Source organism: Coturnix japonica, chromosome 3, assembly GCF_001577835.2.
Source record: "Coturnix japonica isolate 7356 chromosome 3, Coturnix japonica 2.1, whole genome shotgun sequence".
Taxonomy (NCBI): Eukaryota; Metazoa; Chordata; class Aves; order Galliformes; family Phasianidae; genus Coturnix; species Coturnix japonica.
In genome coordinates, this window is record NC_029518.1 from 9507134 (window position 1) to 9529167 (window position 22034).

Consider the following 22034-nt stretch of genomic DNA (forward strand, 5'->3'; position numbering starts at 1 on the left):
GTTAGTGGGTGTGGTAGGGATGGATTGGTGGTTGGACATGATGATCTTAGTGGTTCTTTCCAACCTTCCTGGTTCTGTGGTTCTGCAGACAAGAGCTGTGCTTTACAGGGAGCTCACTCTCACAGCTCCTCCATGTTGCCCCTTTCTCAGTGCAGGAAGCCATCAGCAGCACCTGCGGGCTGCCAGCTCTTCCTGCTTTGTTTCAAGCACAGCTCAAAGGCTCTTCAAATGAAGTAATCTTCATTTTTGACAGCCACAACCCAGCAGGAAAAGACACACAGCAGCTCTCCTTGAATTGCACAGCTGCTCTTCTGCATTTTTGAGTTTGGTACCCAGGGAATTAGAAATGTCAGTAGTTCCATTTAGTTTTTCCTATGGTAATATTAAAGTATTCCAGCTGTGGGGGTAATTTCACGTCAAAAACAAACAAACTAAAGAGTTGAATCACAGTTTTGTGATCCTGTGATCCCCCTATAGGATAAACCAAACCTGGTCTACACTAAAACATTCAAGGTGTTTCAAGGATATTGTTAGAATAACTTGCATTGCAGGATCAGGCATCTCCCTGGGCACGGGAGGAAGAGGTGTTCTAGCTGATCCAAAGCTGAGGTCTGCTCAATACACATCATTTTCATACTCCTTCATCAGTCCATTTTCCTTTTCAGCACCACCCTTTTGTTGCTTTTCCCTTATAACTGCTCCAGACTGTGGGGAACCAGCCACAAGCACTGCCCCTTCCTGCTCAGACACTCAGATGGGAGTGAGGTTGGAGGTGTGAGTGGGGTTGATGCAGGGGTAGAAGATGAGTGCTGGGACAGAAACTGCAGAGAAATGTGAAATCTGGAGCTCTGAAGACTCTGCCTGCTATTATCAAGGGGAATCCAGGGCGGTGAGCCTGCATCACGGTGGGCAACAGCAAGAGTGAGGGAGCATGTTGGTTTTCTTAAAGGAAAAAGTGAGCAAGAATGACCTCAATGGAAAAGTATTTTCTCTCCCTCTCTTCCTGCCTTGCAGACAAATATAGGGCTCCGTGTTATGCAGAGGCAGTTTTCAAGCACGGTTGGAATGAACAACTTTGGAGGCAAATTGCTACCGCTCATTTTTGCCTTTGGTTTTGTGTTTTTATTTCCTTATTTCTTCTTGCGGCATGACACATCTCTGACAGCTGTTGCATCTCTGAGCCATGATAGCTCACACAGCATCTGCCCTGACACTGGCCCTGTCCTCAGAGCTGTGTCAGGCAGCCACCAGAGCATCACTGCACTGCAAAGGGCTGGAGCTCAATGTGGTGCCCATCCTGAAACCTGTATGAGGTAAAATCCTCTTGGGAGCACCTGGCACATGATACCTAGGCTGTGGTGGAGCTCAGTGTAGAGCCAGCAGCCCAGCAAAGGGTCGTGGGCTTCCCTGGACTAAGATAAGAGGTAGGACCTTGGGCAGGGTCCTACCAGCAAGTGCTGCCCATTGTGGGGCAATGAGAATAACCATGGCTCTTCCAAATGTGACCAGTGGGGAAAGATAATCTCTAGGAGTTGGTTCGACAATACCTGTCCACAAAGACATGTAACACGGGCAATTCTCTCTCTTGGCAGACTGACTGTCTTACATCAGCCCAGATGCATTTCTTGCTACATAATGTATGCATTGGGAAGTGCAATGAAAGCGCCAGTATGAAAGTCACAAAACATTTTTGCCTGCAGTCAAAAGGCTGCAAGGACACGGAGCTGCTCAGAAAAAGAAATCATTTTCCTTTGTTTCCTGAACAAGCCGTGGTGCCAAACGCATGGAAGAGCATTCTTCTCCACCAAACCACTCAGGTCTGACTTCCAGAAAATCAATCGAATGAGACAAAACTGAAGCAAACAGATCAATCTATAAACAGAGTGGCTGTGTTTGATAAGATAAATAAATAAATATAAAATGCAACAATTGCCTTCCCTGAAAAGTAACAGCGAGCGCCATCCACCAGCACTGCTGTTCGCACTCCTGCTGGGGAAGCAAACTCAGTGCTCCCAGTTTTCCCGTGAATGGGCTGCAATGCAAAACAATCAGGCAGACAAGGACTAGTGGTTCATCCAAGCACAACAGCCAGCAGTTGTAAGCAAGGTCAGTGCTCCCACTTCTGCGGGGCTTTGATTGTTCAGCTCATCTGACAGCAGCGCCAAGGCTGTGAGCAGGACGATGTTCCGCGCATCCACCTGCCCCTCTGTTCAGAGCTGAGATTTAGTTCCCAGGAATAAGTGTGGCAACAATGGGGCATTCAAAAAATATTTGTGTTTGCAAAGATTGTTCAATATTCATCAGAATTCCCCGAGTTTCATTACAAAGTCTGCTGCCTGTCCTTGCCCCTGTAGTCTGGGTTTGGCTGACAAGAGCTTGGCTGGAGTGGTGGCTCTTGGTTGCTCCAGATGTGCCACCAAAGGTCCCATGCACATTGGAGCAGCTGCATAATTGTAACAGCTGTTACCTTTGACTCAGTTTTCAGTCCAAGACATTGCATCAGGAGGAAATGCTGAGCAGTCCAAATGGCGCTGCTTGGTCCATACCACCATGGGACTGTATCAGTTCTGCAAGCTGAGCAGAGGCATCGCTGCAGATGCAGTTCCTCCAAGAGGAAATAAGATGGCCAGATGGGTTGGGATGGGACAGGAAAGAAATCATAAATGCAATTTGTTAATGCCCCTACAGAGGTAGAAGAAATTTGGAAGAAGAAATGAGAGAGATTCTCTGTTCATTACAGAGAGGTGAAGGGCATGGGGAGAGAGAGCTGTGCTAGCCAGTTAGTCATCTAGGTGACACTGAAGAGGTCTTTTAAAGGCTGCCACAGCCTCTCCCAAGCGCATGTCAAGAGCCAACAATAACTTTTGGTTCTGAGCACTCACAGCCTCCCACAGATTTTGTCAAAGTATTTTTCTTCTTTGAGCAAACGTATGGTTGTGCTGGAGGAGCCCAAAGCCAAACAGTGACAGATGATTTTCTGTTGCCATCAGTCATGTGGAAGAGCTGTTTGGAGGCTGCTATGGCTAAATAACACCCCACACATTTGAGAACTGATTATACGGAGATTCAGCCTGTCTTTGGCATGATAAATGATCAATATCTCCTTTCAGATTTCTCCATCTTCCACTGATCTACGTGGACAAACTTTTCTTCTGCTTCAATATAAAGAAACACAGTCTTCAGCAAGAAGGACATTGCAGATTTTTATCATTTCCTGGTGCAAAAATTCAATGTGATGACTGTAAACAAGGATTCAATACTCTTCCTCTACTGCAGATGCCCCACAAAACAGCAAACCCAGCCAACTCTGCACAAAGATCAGACCTGCAGCTTCCCTACGGCACTGAGCTGTGATGCCATGAAAGGCAGACCTGATATTGAATATATATCAAGGATATCCAATATCAAGGATATAGGGCATTTGGAAAAGACTATGCAAAATCAAGAGGGAAGGCTGAGACAAAATCACTTAAAGGTGCCTTCTGGTTTCCTCTAGTCTGTATTACACAAAACAATGACAAGATTGAACACTATCGAGCCTCTAAAAACGAGCTGTGTATCTTAATGCCCTGAGGAGGGCGTTTGAAGGAGATAAGCTTTATCTCTTTTCCTGTGTGCACACACACAGCATCACGCTGATGTCACAACATGTCCAGAAAATGAAAGAAAATAGACCAAAACAAGCCCGAATCTCGTAGGCGCATCAAAGGAGTGCAGCCAGCAGAGGAAACAAGCACAACTCTTACATCAGCCTGCATCAGGTTGCTATGCAACAGGGAAGTCAACACGTGTTGCCATGACGATGTCACTTTATCGTCATTCAGTGCACAGCTCAATGGAGGGCCGCAGTGGAGCCAATGCGCACATGCCAGGACAGCAAAATGTGGCCTCAAAGGGGAGTGTGTAGGCTGGCAGTGTCCTTTCTCCTCTTGCTGTTTGGAAGGAAGGGCAGCATCTGGGGAAGATTGCGAGGGAGAGTGGATGTGAGGGCAGCAAAACCCCAAACCAACCCCATACTGCAGCACACAGATGGGGATACCATTGATCCATCACCAGTGGTCACCAGAGCCCCAAGGAAAACAGCCATTGTGGCCAACAACCGCTTATCAGTATCCTCCTCCACCTTTGGCTTTTGCCACACGGACTACTGCTCATGTGCAAAAAAGAAAATAAATCAGCGGTCAGAAAATGTTTAGGTTGGGGAAATCTATCAATTCCAGCTGTTGCTCTGCTGCTCTGTATTTTGACAACGTACCCAGCATAACATTTGTAAATCTTTCTCCTTACTTTTTTTCCCCCCTAAGGTCACTGTGCCTGCCTATGTGGTAAACAAATCCCTAGAAGTAATATTAAGTGGAAAAATGCAGATTGCTCGCCAGTCTGCTCACGCTTGGAGCAGCACCCTGCATTTGGGTTCAAAAACAACCTTTACATTTCATTTGAAAACTGCTATCCAAATGCTGGCTGAATTCTGGCAAATCTTTTTCCTTCTTCCCGCTCGCTACACGTGTTGAGCCTGCAGGAGGAATGACAAAACACGGTCATTCTGGACCATAGTGCACATCACATGAAAGCCCAGAGCTTACAAAGGTTCCTGGCTTTGAAATATCCCACTATGGTGGCTGCTATTGCCTGCGTAAATTAAATTATATGTTTTATATACACCAGTGTTCCTGGCATACCTATATTCCCTGTAGTGAGCTCATATGCTAATTCATCCCCGTATGGGCCAAGCCCATTATCAAATTGCTAATGCAGACCAATGGCTGATAAAGAAGGAAATATTCATTTCCATTTTCTGGCAGCAAACAGATGTAGCCAAGTGAGTCTGACATTTCAAGTAACTACTGAGATCACATTACCAAGATGATATTTAATATGGACGGCCAAATCCTTCAAACAAAATCAATGTTCTTTTACTTAATAATACCCTCGCCACATCTTAATGACGGCTCCTCCAGCACGAGGCCCCTATTTTTCTGCAGTCATTTCATTCTGTGACATCGCTGACTGCATCAGATGGCGCATAATGCTGTTTTCCTCCCTTTCAATTGGATTTTGAATTCCCATTCTCTATTTGTCAGTTGCGACATCAATTAATCAAGGGGTTCTTAGGGGAGAAATGTTTTGATTACTGAGAAGGAAAGGGAATTTATTTAAATTCTGCATCTTCCTACAGCATCCAATGTATTTTATCCAGTCTCCCCACCAAACATGGACAGGAGGACAATGAGAGACTTACAGATCAGTCCTTTTCCACCTCTGGAGCATGAGGAGTGGTTGCAGCAGCTGTGGGTGAGAAGAGGAAGATGTTTATCATCCCAATAGATTCACTTTCATTAGCAGCGCCTGGAGAAATTGAGTCAAGACGTGCTAAGCACTTGTGCAATTAGAGAACCTGCTGTAAGCCTCTTCAGAAAGCTGGGGGGGAAAGTGTGCATTTCTGTATCAGCTGGTGCCTGTCTCAGGGTGAAGGATCACTCAGTTGGGCACATTTAGCATCCTGGGCATTTCTGGCAAGGTTTTTGCAGCAGACGTGGCTGTAGTACCAAAAGCACATTCCTGGCTCCAAAATGAGTACTTGGCTGCAGCTTATTTTCTCCCAGTCACCACAGCACAGCACCATTCCTTCCCATGAGCAGGCTCCCATCACTTCCCATATCTTTACATGTACCATGGCAAATTCCTCTTTGCTTGTGCTTGGCTTTGCGCCTCAGAAATGCTGTGGAGAGCTCATGAGCCCTCCAGGTTTAACTTCACCTTTCAGCCTGAGGAGTAAGGGAAGGCTTGCCAAGTGCCTTTGCATTTGGAGACTCTACAGTGAATCTGGGAGCTCAATAAGCCACCTGGGAGCAGGTGCCACCAAAACTCAAGCCCAGAACACTAAGTTCAACACTTCTGAATGGCTGGGTTCTTATAGCCAAGCCTGAGTGCAGTGGTCTGGTTTTCTCTCTTGACTGAGGCTTCACTAATATCCTTCCTTGCATGATGGCCTGTGGGCCCATATCTTCCTTAGCAATATCCCTGCTTTGGGCAGGGGTAGGGGGGTGGGGTGTCAGGCTTCCTCTCAGTCCAATTTATCATATGCATCTCCTTGCACACAACTAACTGATAGATGAGAGTCTGCTGGGGTGGGCTGAAGGATTTTAAAATAAAAAGGTTATTTAAATTGTGTCCCAAACCAGGGAAATAACATCACAAAGCCCATAATCCAGTTTACCATCCCATTAACTCATTCTAAAGGGCCCTCTTTGTTGCCAGCAGAAAATCTGGCAGGGTTTATGTGAGCCCAGCCCCTGCAGTCCTCGCTTAGAGGAGCAGCTGTGGGCACGCTGGGCAGCCATCTCCATTTGGTTACCATTACTGGCTAAATGAGGATGTGTGAAGCTATTGGGGCCACAGGTGGATGATCAAGGTCAGGTATTTGTGGCACAGGGCTTAAAAATGAACAGCAATTGCAGCAGCTCCTGCAGGATAGAGACTCACAGCCAGGGCAGGAGAGAGGAGCTTGGAACAGCACAGCGATCTGCATGGAGGATGGAGGAGAGCAGAAAATGTGCATGAGGAACGCTGCCAGAACTTGCTCTCTTCCAAATAAATTACCTTGCTTAAGAAATATGCAGTGCGCAGAGCAGCTCCATAGTTAGTTTTGGATCAGTGCCTTTCCTTGGTTGCTGTGCAACAGAGCTTCATTTCCCAGGGCTGACCAGTGCATCTATGCTGGTGGTAGGGTGGATAAGTCACAGCCAGGAGTGGCAAGGAGCTGCCCCCAGGTGCTTGGAGCAGTCGTTCAGGTAGACTAGTCTAGTGCCACCAATGGGTGTCCAGGTCACTGGGGTGGGCTGAGCAGCGACCACAGGAACCCCACAGGCAAGCATCCAGGTGCAGCTCATACAAGGAGTGCATATAGACATAAGTGCATAGCATAAACAGATGGCAGCCCGTCCCTCCATCCTGGGGAAGACCCTGAGCTGCTGCACCTCCTGTCTTCACTCTGCTCATTGCTTCCACTGTCCCCAAGACTCTGCTTCTTCTCATAGCACGCAGCTCAGCAGTATCCCTCTTTCAGGGCTAAATTAATGCTGCCTGCAGCAGTCGGGAAGCTCTACAGCTCATTTAGGTAACCTCAACCCTGACATTCACAGGAGAGAGCTGTTCTTTGGAAACATGTAACAATAGCAGTGAGAGAACACTTTCTGATGAAGCTTTTCCAAACCATAACAAAATGTGGAGGCTCCAGATGGGTCAGAGTGAGCCCTGGGGATTATTTTACTTGAATAAGAATAACTGCTCTGTGGATGCTACCGAGAGGCACATTGACCTTGGTTGTGATGGGTCACTAATTCACTGGCTTGGCACAGTTTAACCTCACTATCATTGTGTTGCATTTCAAGTGGATTCACTGTATGTGTGAACTGCACGTTCTCCTTTTGTGCCACCTTTAGCAAACACACACGCTGTATGGAGCAGGATTCTAAACTAGGTGATGCTGGGGACCAAAGGCACTGCAAGGAGGTGAAGGTGAGGAAACATTACCACTTATAGTGGTAAAAAACAATCAAGAGACTATCCATTATTCTCCTCCAGCTGTTCTACTTGCCTAGGATATCTCTTCCCTAAGATATCTCTCCTTAACCACTTCTGTTCATACACAACAGAAGAAACACCCCTCAGGCTGTCTGACCACCTTGCTGTCTCCAGCTACATGCAGTAGGATCTCCAAGCAAAGCTGAATCTGTGTTGACTTCCACTTTCAAGATGAAGCAGCAATAGTGGTCCTCAAAACATCTTCAGCAGACCCCTGTGTGGGTCAGGAGTCTTCTTCTTTTGCTCAACACTGGCTCAACATCAAACACCACAGCAGAAGTAAGAAATGAGGATCCAGCAGAGGTCCTGCTCTCTCACAGGCAATGAGTTTCTGAATGTAGCATCCCGATTACAGCCAGTGCCTTTGGCTCCCTGAGCTCCAAGACATGTCCTCTTAGAGCTCAGTCATACTTGTAGGTTCTTCTCCCTGATGATTCATTACGAAAGCTAATGTTTTCCAAGTTGCTGGGCATCCAACCTTTGAGGTGGGCACTCCATGCACTTCTGATAAATATAGACCACTTCAATTATATAAAAGCCTCTAATAGGCAGCATCTTCTCTGGAGTACTTTGTCTATAAAAGAAGAGGCTCAGGAGAGACCTTATGGCCCTCTACAACTGTCTGAGAGGAGGCTGTGGTGAGGTGGGGGTTGGTCTTCTCTCCTAGGGAATAGTGATAGAATGAGAAGGAATGGCTTTAAGTTGTGCCAGGGGAGGTTTATGTTGGCTGTTAGGGAAAACTGCCCTGAAAGTGTGGCTTGGCACTGGAATGGGCTGCCCAGGGAGGTGGTGGAGTTACTGTCCCTGGAGATGTTCAAGTAATGTGTGAATGTAGTACTAAGGGACACGGTTCAGTGGGCAACATTGGTGCTATGTAGATGGTTGGACTAGACGACGTTAGAGGTCATTTCCAGCCTTAATGATGAATGTCTCCAGTGTCTCTGACTTGTTGCATCCACTTGTATTGGGCAAAATTTTAGTTAGACATATTTTAAAGTCTGAAATGGAGTTGATCTGCAGTTAGAGGCTAAGAAGCAAGAAGGCTGGGAAGTTTTGGTGTTAGAGTGGTGTTAGCAAAGGAAGCACGCAATTAACAGACATGAGAAACACTTACATAAATGATGTTTTTACACAGCGATTTAGCCCTTGGCCTCTGTCTCCTTGTGGCACGTGGAGCAAGAGCCCCGTGGACCAGAGAAGGCCTGCTTCATGTCAGTGGGCTTGTCTTGATGTCTCTCCTCAAGGAACATCCAGGGACCTGCTAATCATAAAACAATGAAAGCCCCAGGGGACGGAACATGTTTGCACATATTGTTTAGAAAGAGGAGGAGCTGCGGCCATTAAATGCACTCAGTGCTGGCTGTTTGTTTGGCACTCCTCAACCAAGCTGGCCATGAGCTGCATAATGATGGCAGGGAGGTCTGCTGCGGCAGATTGAGGGATATTTATGACAAGGACTGTTCTGCCTATATTTGTTGTTCTTACTGTGCAAGCATACATTATGTCCTGTTGTAACTTTAATAGCTTTTATGCAACAGCTTAGAACAACGAAGCTAATTAAAGATTATTTTACCTCCCCGGCGTTCTCCTTGTCTTTACCTAACAGTCAGTGATCCAACCTCTTCCAGTCACCTGTGTTCCTTGCTGGCAGCTTCATCTCTGAAAGGAAAGGAGGCACAGTCCCACAACAAAACAAAGAACTCTGCTTTTGTTCCTGGACCAGCCCTCTCCTGACATGCCACGGCCTGCAACCAGGCTAAGAAAAAGGAACGTGTGCCAAAGCACAAGGGCATGCCGCTGTCATGGAACTGGAACCCCTTTGACCCTCACATAGGTTCTACAAAGTAATGTAGTGTCCCCATGCTGACAAATCCACAGGATCACAGGTCTGTGGTCTGCCAGAGCCTGCAGTGCGGGATGCTAAACACTGCTCCCTCCTCCACCTCTGGGCCTGCTAAGGATTTTCCTTCTATGAGGACTCAGCAGGAAGCAGCTAATGCAAGCTCTCCTGCTCATCCACAGAGCTCATAGCCAAGAGATAATAAAACCACAGGCTCCTTTCTCATTAATCCCTAATTAGGCACTCTTCACTTACATTGCATTTTCCATCATTAGCTGAAGTAGAAAGCTGAGAGACTGCCTTTAACCTTCATACCTCACGTAGAGGCAGACCTAAGCCCTTGCTGTGATCATGCCCACACACTTCCTTATGTTTGCTTTTTGGGGACCCTGGCAAAGATCCTCCTCTTTCCACATGGAAAGATATAAAAGCAAAACCTTCCTGGGAGGTCAGCATCCATCCTGAGGAGGCTGGAGAAGGCACACACTCTGTGGACGTACCACCATCGAGCGACCGCAAGGTCAGGTTTGCCCTCACCCAGTGTCAGGGCCCAAGCAGCTCTGCTGGAGCCCTGAAACAGCCGCTCTGCACATAACCTCAGTGTGGAAATGAAGGCAACACATGATATGCTTCTGGCTGGGCTCCCGTCTCCATCACTGCAGGAAAAGCTTGTTGAGTGCCCCAGTGGGCTTTTAAGCTGCTGTACAGTCGTGTGGTTGGAGTGTAGATCGAGACACCCTGAGATGAGAGTCCTGAGAGGTCCAGCAAGGACAGACACGAGCCCTCTCTGCCTCTGCCGTGCCTCAGCACGACCGTTCCCTTCCAACTGCACTCTAGGACCAGAGAGTCACTCCAGCACATTACAAGCACCGACTGTGCCAATAATTTCTGGTCAAGGTAACTTGCCATCTGATTCACAGTCCTCAGGAAGTAAAAGTGAACCTTCTGCCAGTTGTACTGAACCACACGGAGCGCTGAGGGCAGACAGAAGGTGAAAGCTTTAGTCTTCTTTACAATTATTTTCTTTAGTGCCAGGTAAGACAGGCAGTATTTTGTTCAATGCATATTTGAGCCCCGAGGAAACAAAAAGGAAGTGACAACAGCCTTTTGAGAGACAAGCCACTGAGTACAGAGTAGGGCACACTTCCACTTCTGGGGACTGATTAGATTGCTCAGAGCATACACAGCAATCCACAATATCATCTCCAGCTGTAAAAACAGCTGCCACAGTCTCTGTTTATTAAGCTCCTTCTGACCACACTGAGGCAGTCCCACCAAAGGACTTACCCTTGTTACTCTGTTTGGTAAAAGGGCCACAGCAGCTCCTAAGAAACACAGTTCTTACTACACCAAATTAGTTTCCAGACAATGAAGAGACAAATCACACAGCCTGCAAAGTCATATAAAAACAGGTCCTGTAAGTAGGTGACCACTCTTCGTGTCAGTAATTACACTGGTGGTAACAGGCGAGCAATTACCTGCATATCAATACCTAACATGCTTCTACAAGCCAATTCTTGAGCAATACTGGCTAAGAACCCAAGCAAGTCTAATACTGAGCCATAGTTCCGGCCTGCCCAAAGGCTTCTGCATCACTTTATGGGAACAGGCTGGCAGGGAGTGTACAGTCTTTTCAACTTCCTAGAAACAGAAGGGAAATGCCACCTCAACAACCATAACAGCCATAAACCACCAAGCAGTAGCTGCAGGGATACCACCTGTACCAAGTTAAGAAAGCAGTGAGAGTGAAGACAGGGTTCCTTAAGGATGCACACAGAGTATGTCACACAGTAAAATGAAAACAGTGAAACTGAACACATGCAATGCTTCAAGACTTTATTGTTGCTGTAGAGTAATTGATACATGGTTAAAATACCCTAATATAATCAATGAACTTTGAAAACTAAGGCTTTCTGTAGGTTTGTAGTATCCTGGCATTTTCTTTCAAACAATGTACATATAAAATCAAGTTATAAAAACACTCATCTTTTTAAACAACAGAGACGTATGCAATGCACAGAGTTAGAAACTACATTTCATATGATCAAGACAACACCTCACAGACCAGCTCGGAGCCCTGCAGCTTTAAACACAAGAGAAACGTCTTGGCTTGATGTTCTGTTAGCCAGATGAGTTTCAGGACGAACATAGATTGGAGGACTTCTACTCTCAGCTTGGAGCAAAGAGAAAGAAACCCACAGTGCAGATGAGGAAACATCAAGAAAAGCAAGTCATGTTTCTCAAACAACATCAGGAAGACAGCAGAGATGGAGGCCCAATAGCAGGAGCAGTTGTGGCTGAACAACACGCTCTGTCTACTGGGACTGCGAGAGGACATAAGCCATGAGAAACTGGGCTAATCAGTAAGATAAGCCTTGGTGCCAATATGAGGCCCACAAAAGGTAGGTGTGTTTGATTCCTGGTGTACTAGCACCTTTAATCTGACAGCATTGAAAACACTTCAAGTGATTTACCCAGCATGTCTTACTAAGTGGAGTCTGAATATGGAAACAGTGAATAAGAACAAAGTATTCTCCTCGAAATACGCGCATTAAAACCTTTTGAGTAAATGCTCATTTTGACCAAATAGGAATAGAGCACACACAGAAGGATCTTCCTCATCACTTTAACGACTTCTTAAACACAAAAGCTGTGCTTTTTGTCTTGCATTTCTACTTGAAAACTCCTGCCTGGCTCAAAGTCAACATCCTTCCCTGTGAGGAAGATTCCTTGCTGACCATGGGCTCCCTTACTTTATGCAGCCACTTCTAAGGCTGTTGGTGTGGCCCAACCGTGGCTACTCCTGGTGCAAAAGCACAGCCACAGCCACAGCCTCAAAGCCTTTGAGTCTCCTCTGCTTATCTATGAATGCTGATTTTATTTTTTCCCTTGTGGTGACTGTTATGTGGACATATGCACCAAAGCAGAGCATTGAGGGAAAAACACCAGCTATGCAGATCTAGGCTTTGTGTAAACGCCTTTGATATCACAAAATTACATGAAGGAACGTCGCCGTGCCACAGAAGAACTGCAACAAAACAACAGTTTTTAGGGACTCCAATATAAATATGAAAAATCATTTAGAAACATAACCCTAAATATAAATCTGCTTTTATTTAAGAAAAAAAGGATTAAAAAAATTAGAATAAAACCGATGGCTTCAAGTACTTTCCGCATAATAAAACAGTTATTATAAGCACGGGTTAAAAAATACTTGTCACCTTGTGAGGGACAGTCGGATAGAGGCTGGTGATTCATTCAGAGAATGGCCTTTGATACCAACACATGAGGCAACATGTGTGGAGTTGGAGAAGAAACTAATGTAGCTACAGTGCCGACCCAGTGCTCCAGATAGGCAGCTCCTGTGTCACAGCAGAACAACTCAACTTACAGTCAGGCTGTTTTGGTTTAGCTCAATTAAACCTCTGTGCAATTAACAACAAATGTTCAGTAAGTCCAGAAAGTTTTGTAGCAATGCATTTGACCAAGTGATCGAACATTTCTGAGGCTGAACAAGCCTAACCTGAAGTGTCTCCTAAGTGCTGGCAATGCTTGTACCTTCTACTGTGGATATTACATTCATTACAATTGCAAAGTGCATTGTCAGAGTTTAATTCGGATGTTGTGATATTCAGAAACCCTCACTGTCATAAAGAGAAGGAAATGTGTTACAGTGGGAGCCTCCCAGGACAATACAGAATTGTAAAGAAGTACGGAATAGGATTGATGCAGTCAGGCAATGCGAGATAATTCTGCAAAAAGAAAGAGAGGCTGAAACTCAATTTCCCTGTGCTGCAATAGCCTGAAATCCATCTCTTCTGAATACTCATACAAAGACAACCATTGCATCGGATACATTCCAGAAGGTCTGGCTGGCTTGCACAGAAGAGGCAACCTTTGTGCATTTGGACAACTGAAATGTCTGAAGAAGCAATGTGAGAGCAAACCAAAAATCCTTCCAAAAATAGTTACCTTGCCTTCTAAAAAAAAAAAAACAACAAAAAAAAAAAAAACAGCAAATAATGTCTATAATGAGACCTCTTTGTAAAACCATTTACCAGCCACTCAAGAGCCAGACACATATTATTGCCTCTACTAGAAAAACAAACCGAACAATAAAGCAACAAAACCCAGCACCCCTACCCTGCAGCTCTATGTACTACAGTAGGAACACGTCTCCCACAGCTGAGAGAGACAACAAACCAGTATGAACAGTGAGAACTCACAACTTAGCTGCATAGATCTATTAAATAATCAGTTTAGACTTAACTGGAGGCAAAGCCAGCACTGTTTCTTGTACCACAACAAAACACCAGCAGGCCTAAAAATCCTTTAAGTTCTGACTGACTGTGGCAGAACAGGGTGAATAGCGGGGTAGGTTGAGTAGTGTTTGAAGAAGCTCAAGACAAAGTATTTTGAAGTGTGTGTGACTACCTGAAATAGCAAAAAAAAGAAACGGAACGTCCTCCTCCAGCTTCCACCTACCATCAAACCACTGTTAATCATAGCAGCTCTTCAAATCCGGTGCTTTATGACAATATGATTATACAGAAGTAACACATCTGTCTTTCTTATCTGGACAGTTGGGATTTGTACATGAACTTTCAGTGCACGTTGTATTTATTAACACCCCTTTGATTGTTCAATAATCCAGCAACGTGTTTCTTAATTACAGCAGAATGCAGTCGCTAGGCTGCTTGCAAGAGCAATGTTGAAATTACATTCAGAGATAAAAACTACCATTTTCACGCGCAGTGATAACTAACTGTTTTCTTTCTTCTCACAGAATTAAGTGCAAATGTCTAGCAAACAGTGACAATAGTAAAAGACAATTCTCATGCAAAACTTCTTTTCTGTTCATAAAATGTGCAGTATGTCCCAAGGCCACACGTTACGATGCCCTTCTTTACGCAAGAACTACTTTGTTTTAATTTCTGCATCGTTATGTTTTTGTTGCCTTTTAAAATATTGATGACAAGCGAGTTCAATTAGTTCCAGCCCACCAAATATCTTTTGCTGCACCACAAAAATGACTATCATGGCTACAAAATACCATCGTGCAAAGCTGTACAGGTACAGCAGTGCAAACGTACCCATTGGGAACACTGTCCAATACAGGAGTGAGATGCATTTGACTGCGAGGACCCTGAGCTCAGATTTACACGGGGGAATGATGCTTTGCCTCGTCTCATCAAAGCACTTTCCACCTTCATAGAAGCATCGAAGTCTCTCCTCTTTCTCTTCCCAACGCTTCTGGCACCAAAGCTGCAACTCCTCCTTAGCAGCGGGCACTGTCTCTATGGGGTATCTCTGGACGTGAAAGTGAATCTCCTTTGGGAAGTTTCCACTCAAAAGGTGCTTCTCCGTCTGAGGAATGTTTTGGGGGTACGCCACAGTTATGTCATGGATAGCATCAAGATTGTTACCTGGAAGAAAGATGTGGGGAAAAAGATCAATACAGACCATATGACAATTAGAACGTTAAGTCACTTCAAGGCACACCGAAAACTGCCAAGATTGCGGAAGGAATCCCTAAGAAGTGTTAGCAATATAGAGATTATTTTATATTCTGGAATCCAAAGGCTGAGAGATCAGAGATTTCCCATTCATTACGTCTTCTGAACCTAAGCAAAAACATTTGGAAACAAAATGACACTCCCTTCCACAAACTAATGTAGAATTACAACACAGGGAGTAAGAGGATGAAGTCAAACCAGAAGGAGAGAAGATGCAAACCTGATCCTGGAGGAAGAACAGAGTCTGCACAACTAATCCACTGATACATGTTTCCAAAACAGTCATATGTGTGTTGCAAACTTATCCTGAACTCATCAAACATTACCTACTATGTACTCCTGTGAGCAGAGCAAAATATTTTGTCTGAACAGTGATCTGGAGCAAACAGCACACACAGCCCTAATTTACCAAAGATCCATGAGGACATACATGAAGCACACACCAGGTAAATACCACTAGGCTCATTAAAGTCTAGGGTGCCTGACAAAGGCTGAGGAGCTCTCTGTAGCTTGGCCAGCTTTGCAGAGCACTCCATCTAACACAGTTCTTTACATTGGACCAGCTGGTAATCTAATGGGGTGAGCTGCATCTTGCTTTGTTCCAGAGCTGGTAAACACAAAGCGCAGTACAAACAGTGGAGAAGCTGAACTTTATGTAAACCACATACCATTATCTGGCCAGAGTTAACCATTTAAAAAGCAACTGCAGATTAGAAATTCAAAGTAACACTGATGAAAAAACAGATCTTCATTACCATGCCTGATCAAGCCAACGCTCTCAAATGGACAGCACTATTGCCAAAGTTGGTTATACGACCATATCTTTATACTAACCATTTTTATGATGCTCTTCTAAATATCTTCCTTGCCCTCAGCCTTTGACTAGACATTCTTTTCAGATTTCATAATCTAAATTCTGCTAGTATAAAACTGATCTAAAAATAGGTGCTTGGTGCGCTGGACATTGCATAACTGTTAAGTTCTGCCAGCAGTGATTTATCCTGTGTTGCTGTTTCTATTTTGCTGGCTGTCTCAGGGCAAAATAGAATTGGAGACTAAATGTTGTCTGTAATTGCAGTATATGGAGACTTTTTTTTTTTCTCTCATAGATGATGATAATTCTTGCAAAAACAACCACAACCTTCTTCTCAGCTCTGTTCTCCCTGTCCTTTTGCTCTCCTTTTTCACAGCTCCAAAAATGACAGGAACAGACCAGAGACTTTCAATGGCCGTGTTCAAAATGATTTACCTAAAGTTCAACTCCAACTATCACAAGAGGGGAGGAAAAAAAAGAACCTATGCTGTCCTTACATTCTCATTGTTTTCATTCTGCAGAGTTAGACCTAAGAACAGTATTTTGTCCTACACTTTACAGAAGTGCTTCAGAAAAAGAAAGCTTACTACTGTGCTCAAGAACGATTATACAATTTATCTGTAATTATTGTTAAGCAGCTATAAATACAAGGTGAATGATTAATACATGTTGCAATCTCTATGGCACAAAAGCACTGTTAGTTTTCTATTTAAATGCTCTGTCCTCCAGTCAAAGTGATTGATATTTCAGGATATGTTGATACACAACGTTAGCTTACGCAACCACAATGCATACTTGGTTGCTTTGGGCACCGCAGCTATAGGTGGCATAGGAAGCATTTAGCAGGATCACAGCCAAGAGAAAAACCAACATCAGAGAATGATTCCTTCCTTAAAAAAGAAATGGAAAAGTTAGGACATATTCTCTCACCACACCAGCTTTTCCATCAGAATTTTTCTTCTGTGTTACAGTGTCGGGTGTAGTGGTCCAATAGATGTGAGGTTGCCCTCTTTTCCACCTTTTTTATGCAGAGACAGACATACATACAGCCTGGTCTCAGCTGACCCCAGACCCTATGCTGCTGGGATGGACTCAGCCGTGTTGGTCCTTCTAGTAGCCATCTTGTCACCATCTGATCTTTCCAACATCTAACTCATATCTACAGCAGTTTCAATAGCTGGATCCTGAACGTCCCACAAATCCTGTATAATCCCCAAACGATCCCCTCTGCATCCCACAATGATCCCTAAAGTCTTGCAAGGATTAAACCCCCTTGGTCTGTAAGGTGATGGGCAGGAGCCTCCCCCATTGACACGCTGTGATGGATGTTCACCCCAGCTCATGGCTGATGGCTGCCCCATGACAACCCTAGGAAGAGCTGGGACAGGGCTCTGTTTCTCTGTCTGCGTTTTGGGATTTCCCTACTTGCTATTACATCCCTGCACTCATTTGTGTGTGCACAGATCAGCTTTTTATCTCACAACCCAATATTATAAAACATTATAACCAAGAGCCTCTTATTAGGTTCAAAGTAAAGATATCACAGGTAAATTTAGAATTCATTTAATGATGTGTCTTAAAAAACCCAATACCAGCACAATACTTCATTTCTATGGGAAAAAGTAGCTTGAATAAAAAGCCAGGATTAAACTAATTTAAGCTTCTTTCAAATACATTTGAAACTGCAGTTGGTGAAAATTGCCAGAAACGGTGCTCAGCCTAAGAACACAGTCCCAAATAAGAGGGCTGGTTGCACACCCTTATCCCTGCAATGTACGGATTGCTCCGCAGCTCCAGCACTGCTCATTCCTCAGCAATGATTCACATCAGTGACAAAGACATTTTCTTGCTCATACCTGGGACGGAGCAATGCTGAGCAAGCTCACTGTGAGATGTATATAAGCAGTAACTTGAGGGCCAAAATGATGATTCAGAGCAGCAGCTCTTAAAAACTAAAATGACCATCGTTGTGCCAAAATGAAGTAAATCCATGTAATGCACTACTCAGGCTTTCAACAGCCTGGGTGAACAGGTAGCTGAGTCTCCTCAACATTAATAGTGGTGGCTATTATCCATTTCCACTCCTAGTGAGGATCTAAGCAGCTGGACTTTGTCCCACTTTACTTACAGCTGACACTACCTTAAATCGCACAAAGATTATATGGTCACTTCACTTGCATTAATTCAGTAGAGAAGATGCTATTCTTAACTGGTATATCACAGAGCAGTGAGCGAGCTGATGAGTGGTGGAGTCAGAACAGGGAGAGGTATGCTAAGGTGCTTTCACAACAAAATAGTGACGATAAACTTAAGCCGCTCTGTGAAGAGTCTGGCCAATACACAAGGACCCTTGTCCCTCCACCACAGTGTAACTGCACCTTTCTCCTGCAGAGCAGCACACCTATCCCATAATCACACAATTCTGAATGCTTCACACATCTTCAGACTTCCATAAATATCACCTGTAGCAATTTTAACCTCCCTTCAGTGTCACAGAATAGTTTGAGTTGGAAGGGATCCTTAAAGGCCATCTGGTCCAACTCTCCTGCAATGAACAGGGATACCTCCAGGTCCATCAGGTGCTCCGAGCCCCATCCAGCCTGACTTAGTGTCTCCAAGGATAGGGCATCTGGCATCTCTCTGGGCAACCTGTGTAAAAAACTTCATCCGGAAGATATTTATATATATTTCCTTAGGAAAGTAGGCAGGAGGAGCTCAGCATCTGTAAACAAACATAATCAAAGCAGAGCTAGAAATGAGAAGAACAGATTGCCTGTGTTGCTCAGTACCTGATTGTTTTATGCTAGCTTTGAGACAAAGATACATTTTTGGACATTAAAACAAAAGCTACCTAAAACAGCTTACTCTGAAATATTACTGTGTGGGCTCCTGAGATTTCAGTCATTTTTCTTTGAGAAAAATAGATTCCAGTGTATCGAAATGGAGCAGATTCAACAATTCACAGCTACTCGTGGGAAGCATCATCCTTGCTGAGATTTAAAACTTCAGGCAGCCCTCTCTAAAGCAGCAGTGTCAACCACGGCTCACCTAAATCACTTTTAACTCACGAACTATTGGAAATCTTTTTTGGCAATCAAATAAGCAAACAAAAAAAGACAGAAGGATAATGATGACCTTGATTAACAGAGAACAGTGATCCTGCATACCAATTCTTACTCCAGTCATCCCTTTTTCTATTGGTGCTGTGATAAAGGAAGATACAGAGGCCTTCCCCCAGAGAAGATGGAGATCAGGCATCAGCACCTCTTGTCCCTGAAGCTGGAAGCCAAGGGAAGGGATCGTGCTGGGTTTTCTGGTCAGCAGCAGGAAGAAGCAGTGCTCTGGGTGCTGTGCATGGGAGCTGAGGTCTGCTGGGAACCATCCCAAAGTACCTTTCACTTGATAGTACAGAGATTAAGAGGTCTAAGGACATCCTCCAAAATGTCAGCATACATTACACAAGCTTAAGTGTTTTGTTCAATACATTCAAACCACAGTTTTGCAGTCCGATGCCACGTGTCAGAATTGTGCAAGAAAACATCACTAACTGAAGATGTCTAGGGAGGCAATGGGGAGGGAACTGTCTTTACCTCTTGACCACACAGTTCTGTTAAATAAAATAGGTCGTGCAGTGCTAGTCTGATCTACCAGCCTTGTACATTGCTCTAGAATCATCTAGATATATCTCTGGCACTGAGATATGATTTAGCAGAGAGATGTTAGAGTTAGGGAACTATGGTTAGGCTGTGGTTGGACTTGATGATCTTTGAGGTCTTTTCCAACCTGAGTAATTCTATGATTCTATGAACGAGAGGTGAGCAGGGGAAGTGAAGGACCCAGCTATCATGACAGGGAATGCACTGACCACAAAGCTCCATCTGCAAGGCTGCCAGATGGCGGCTGCCCTTCGGTCTTCTCTCCCAGGATCCGGAGGGTTATTTAGGAATTGCAAAGCAAAAGCTTCTTGAGCTATTAATAAAATACAAAATATGTGGAGAGGAGGGAGGAAAGGGATAAAAGGGTTGGAATAATAAGTTATTTTCAGTCAGTAGGGATGACCAGCCATAACTGACTCACCACTTTTTACTCTATCATTCCTGAACTATATTTATCAAATCCAGATAACAAATATGCCATATTTATTCCCCTGCCTGCCCAGCTTCCCACACTTCATGTCTTCTCCGCATACACAACATGAAATTCAGTTTCCAAAGGCATTTTTACATGTTAGAAAGGAGAAAGGATAGTGTTTCTAGGCTTATTGTACACTATTACTTAGTTGTAGAGTAAATGATGTTTCATGTAAGAGACAGACACTGATGCCCTGGTACGCAACTCATCAGCTCCACTGAGCTTTAACACGAATTTCCTGGCAAACGGACACGAAAATCACAATTATGTTTGAAATAGAGATAATTTACTGTACTGCAGTGAAATCCTTCTAGAAGCATCACATACAGTCTGCCTTGTCATAGGGGGTTTTTGCAGAAAGACCAGTTTACATTCATCAGGAAAACAGCTGAACAGCTGTCTGCCTGTTTGTTAAAACCAAAGAAGTTCAATTAGTCGTACAAGTACTTCAGTAAAGCTAAGCATCGTAACAATTAAGCAAGAGTAAGGTAACATATATCCTTAAAATACATCCCATCTATGTATAATGCATGAACAAACAACTCAAGCTGATTCTTATCTTGTAACACAACAGGCTAACCACCTAATTTCTCTGTTATTTAGTAGGCATTTGAAATCCCTGAGAATCTGAGCAAGAGGCAATCCATCCACATGCATTTCTTTGCTCTCAGCCTAGATGAACAATCTCTCTGCAGTACCGATGGAATTCAGCATCAATCTCTACAACCAAAACCATATCCTTACTGGAGGCAATCCAGTCCTGCTACAGTTCAGCTGCTGCATCTGAAATTTCCACTGTCATGCCGACTGGCCTCACTGAGTTAACAGTCAAACAAAACACTCTGGAACAGTTTACATACACAACTGCCATACCAATGATGTTCAGAATTGCAGGACATCACTGATAGGTAAACAATGCAGCTGGCTTAAAGTCTGGGAAATGGGGAATAAAAAGCGATACGTTCCTAAAGCTGTCAAAAACAGCAGTATGTATGAAGTGTCACATTGTAGCTTTCAGCATCCTAACTCAAATACAAGCATTAAATGGGCTGCCCTTCCCCATCTCCCTGTTCAAGTTATTTATTTCCTCTACATCTTCCAAAGCCTTTGCTTATATTCTTTTCAAACAACTTATTTTTTTTTTAATAATTCTGGGGTTAGCCAGGATGTAGAGCAGGAATTTCTCATGATTTTCTCACAGCTTTTAATCTTTTATCCTTATTGTTTTACATGCAGGAACATTAGACTCCAGTTGACCTGCAGACTGACCTAGAGTTCTGAGTCTTGCCCTTTGTGAAGTTGTTGCAATATCAGCACGAGATGGAGTGTGAGGTTTAGAGCAAAATAATTCACCGCAGATATCCAGAAGAAAGCAGATGTGGCAGCTGCTGCACAGTAATGATGGATCAAAGTGTATCCTGTCTTTTTAGGAAAGCCATGGAGTGGTCAGACCCTTGGTTCGTGCCAATGGAATGATGACACTGAGTAGCATAACGTCATCCAACTGTATTGCAATGGGAGCAATAAATAAATAAACAAGGGCTTCTACCAAATTACATTCAATCTCTTCTATGATCAAGATAAAGGTTCAGCTTAATTGCCTTCCTTTACTTCTCCCTTCTTAATTGCTACAATCTGTTAATTCAGTGCATGCTGCTGTCTGCTCTTATCACTACCCAGAACCAGCCGCTAGAGAGTACTCTTTAGCTGCTCAGTGACCTCCTGCTTTTAGACAATACCCTCTTTAAACTGTCCCCAGCATCACTCATGGTCACTGAGCCTCCAGAAGCCCCAGTTGGAGCAACCTGGCATTAGAAATAAACTTCAATTTGAAGCAAGGCTACAGGTAGACTAGATGACACATCCAGAGCCACTGTATCTGGGATACAGGAGAAGAAACTCAAAACACATTCAAACTTGTGAGAGATTCAGCATTACAGATATGGCTCATACCAATCCAAAATAATTGATGAAAATGTACCCTGCCACAGAAATAGAATATAAACTAGATGCTGAAAAAACACCTGCTAGCAGCCACCTCAAATATTTGAACGGAGTGTTTCTACAGACATCCTGAGCCAATTTCTCCCATTTCATGCCTCACCGGTCTGTGCTATTGCCATTCTTGGTCACAGTGGTTTGTTTT

At 44.1% G+C, this 22034-nt stretch overlaps 1 protein-coding gene across 6 annotated transcripts in view; it reads right to left on the minus strand.

Moving 5' to 3' along the window:
* Window positions 1–11246: 11246 nt before the first annotated feature.
* Window positions 11247–22034, minus strand: part of LCLAT1 (lysocardiolipin acyltransferase 1) — a 98079-nt gene continuing 87291 nt past the window's right edge. For 4 of the 6 annotated variants that reach the window (XM_015856947.2, XM_032443473.1, XM_015856946.2 and 1 more), the window contains one exon: window positions 14345–14853. In XM_015856947.2, the coding sequence (XP_015712433.2) occupies window positions 14345–14853 (509 nt within the window). Of the gene's footprint in view, window positions 14854–22034 lie in introns of all 6 variants that reach the window. The other 2 variants (XM_032443472.1, XM_032443474.1) reach the window with 1 other exon arrangement.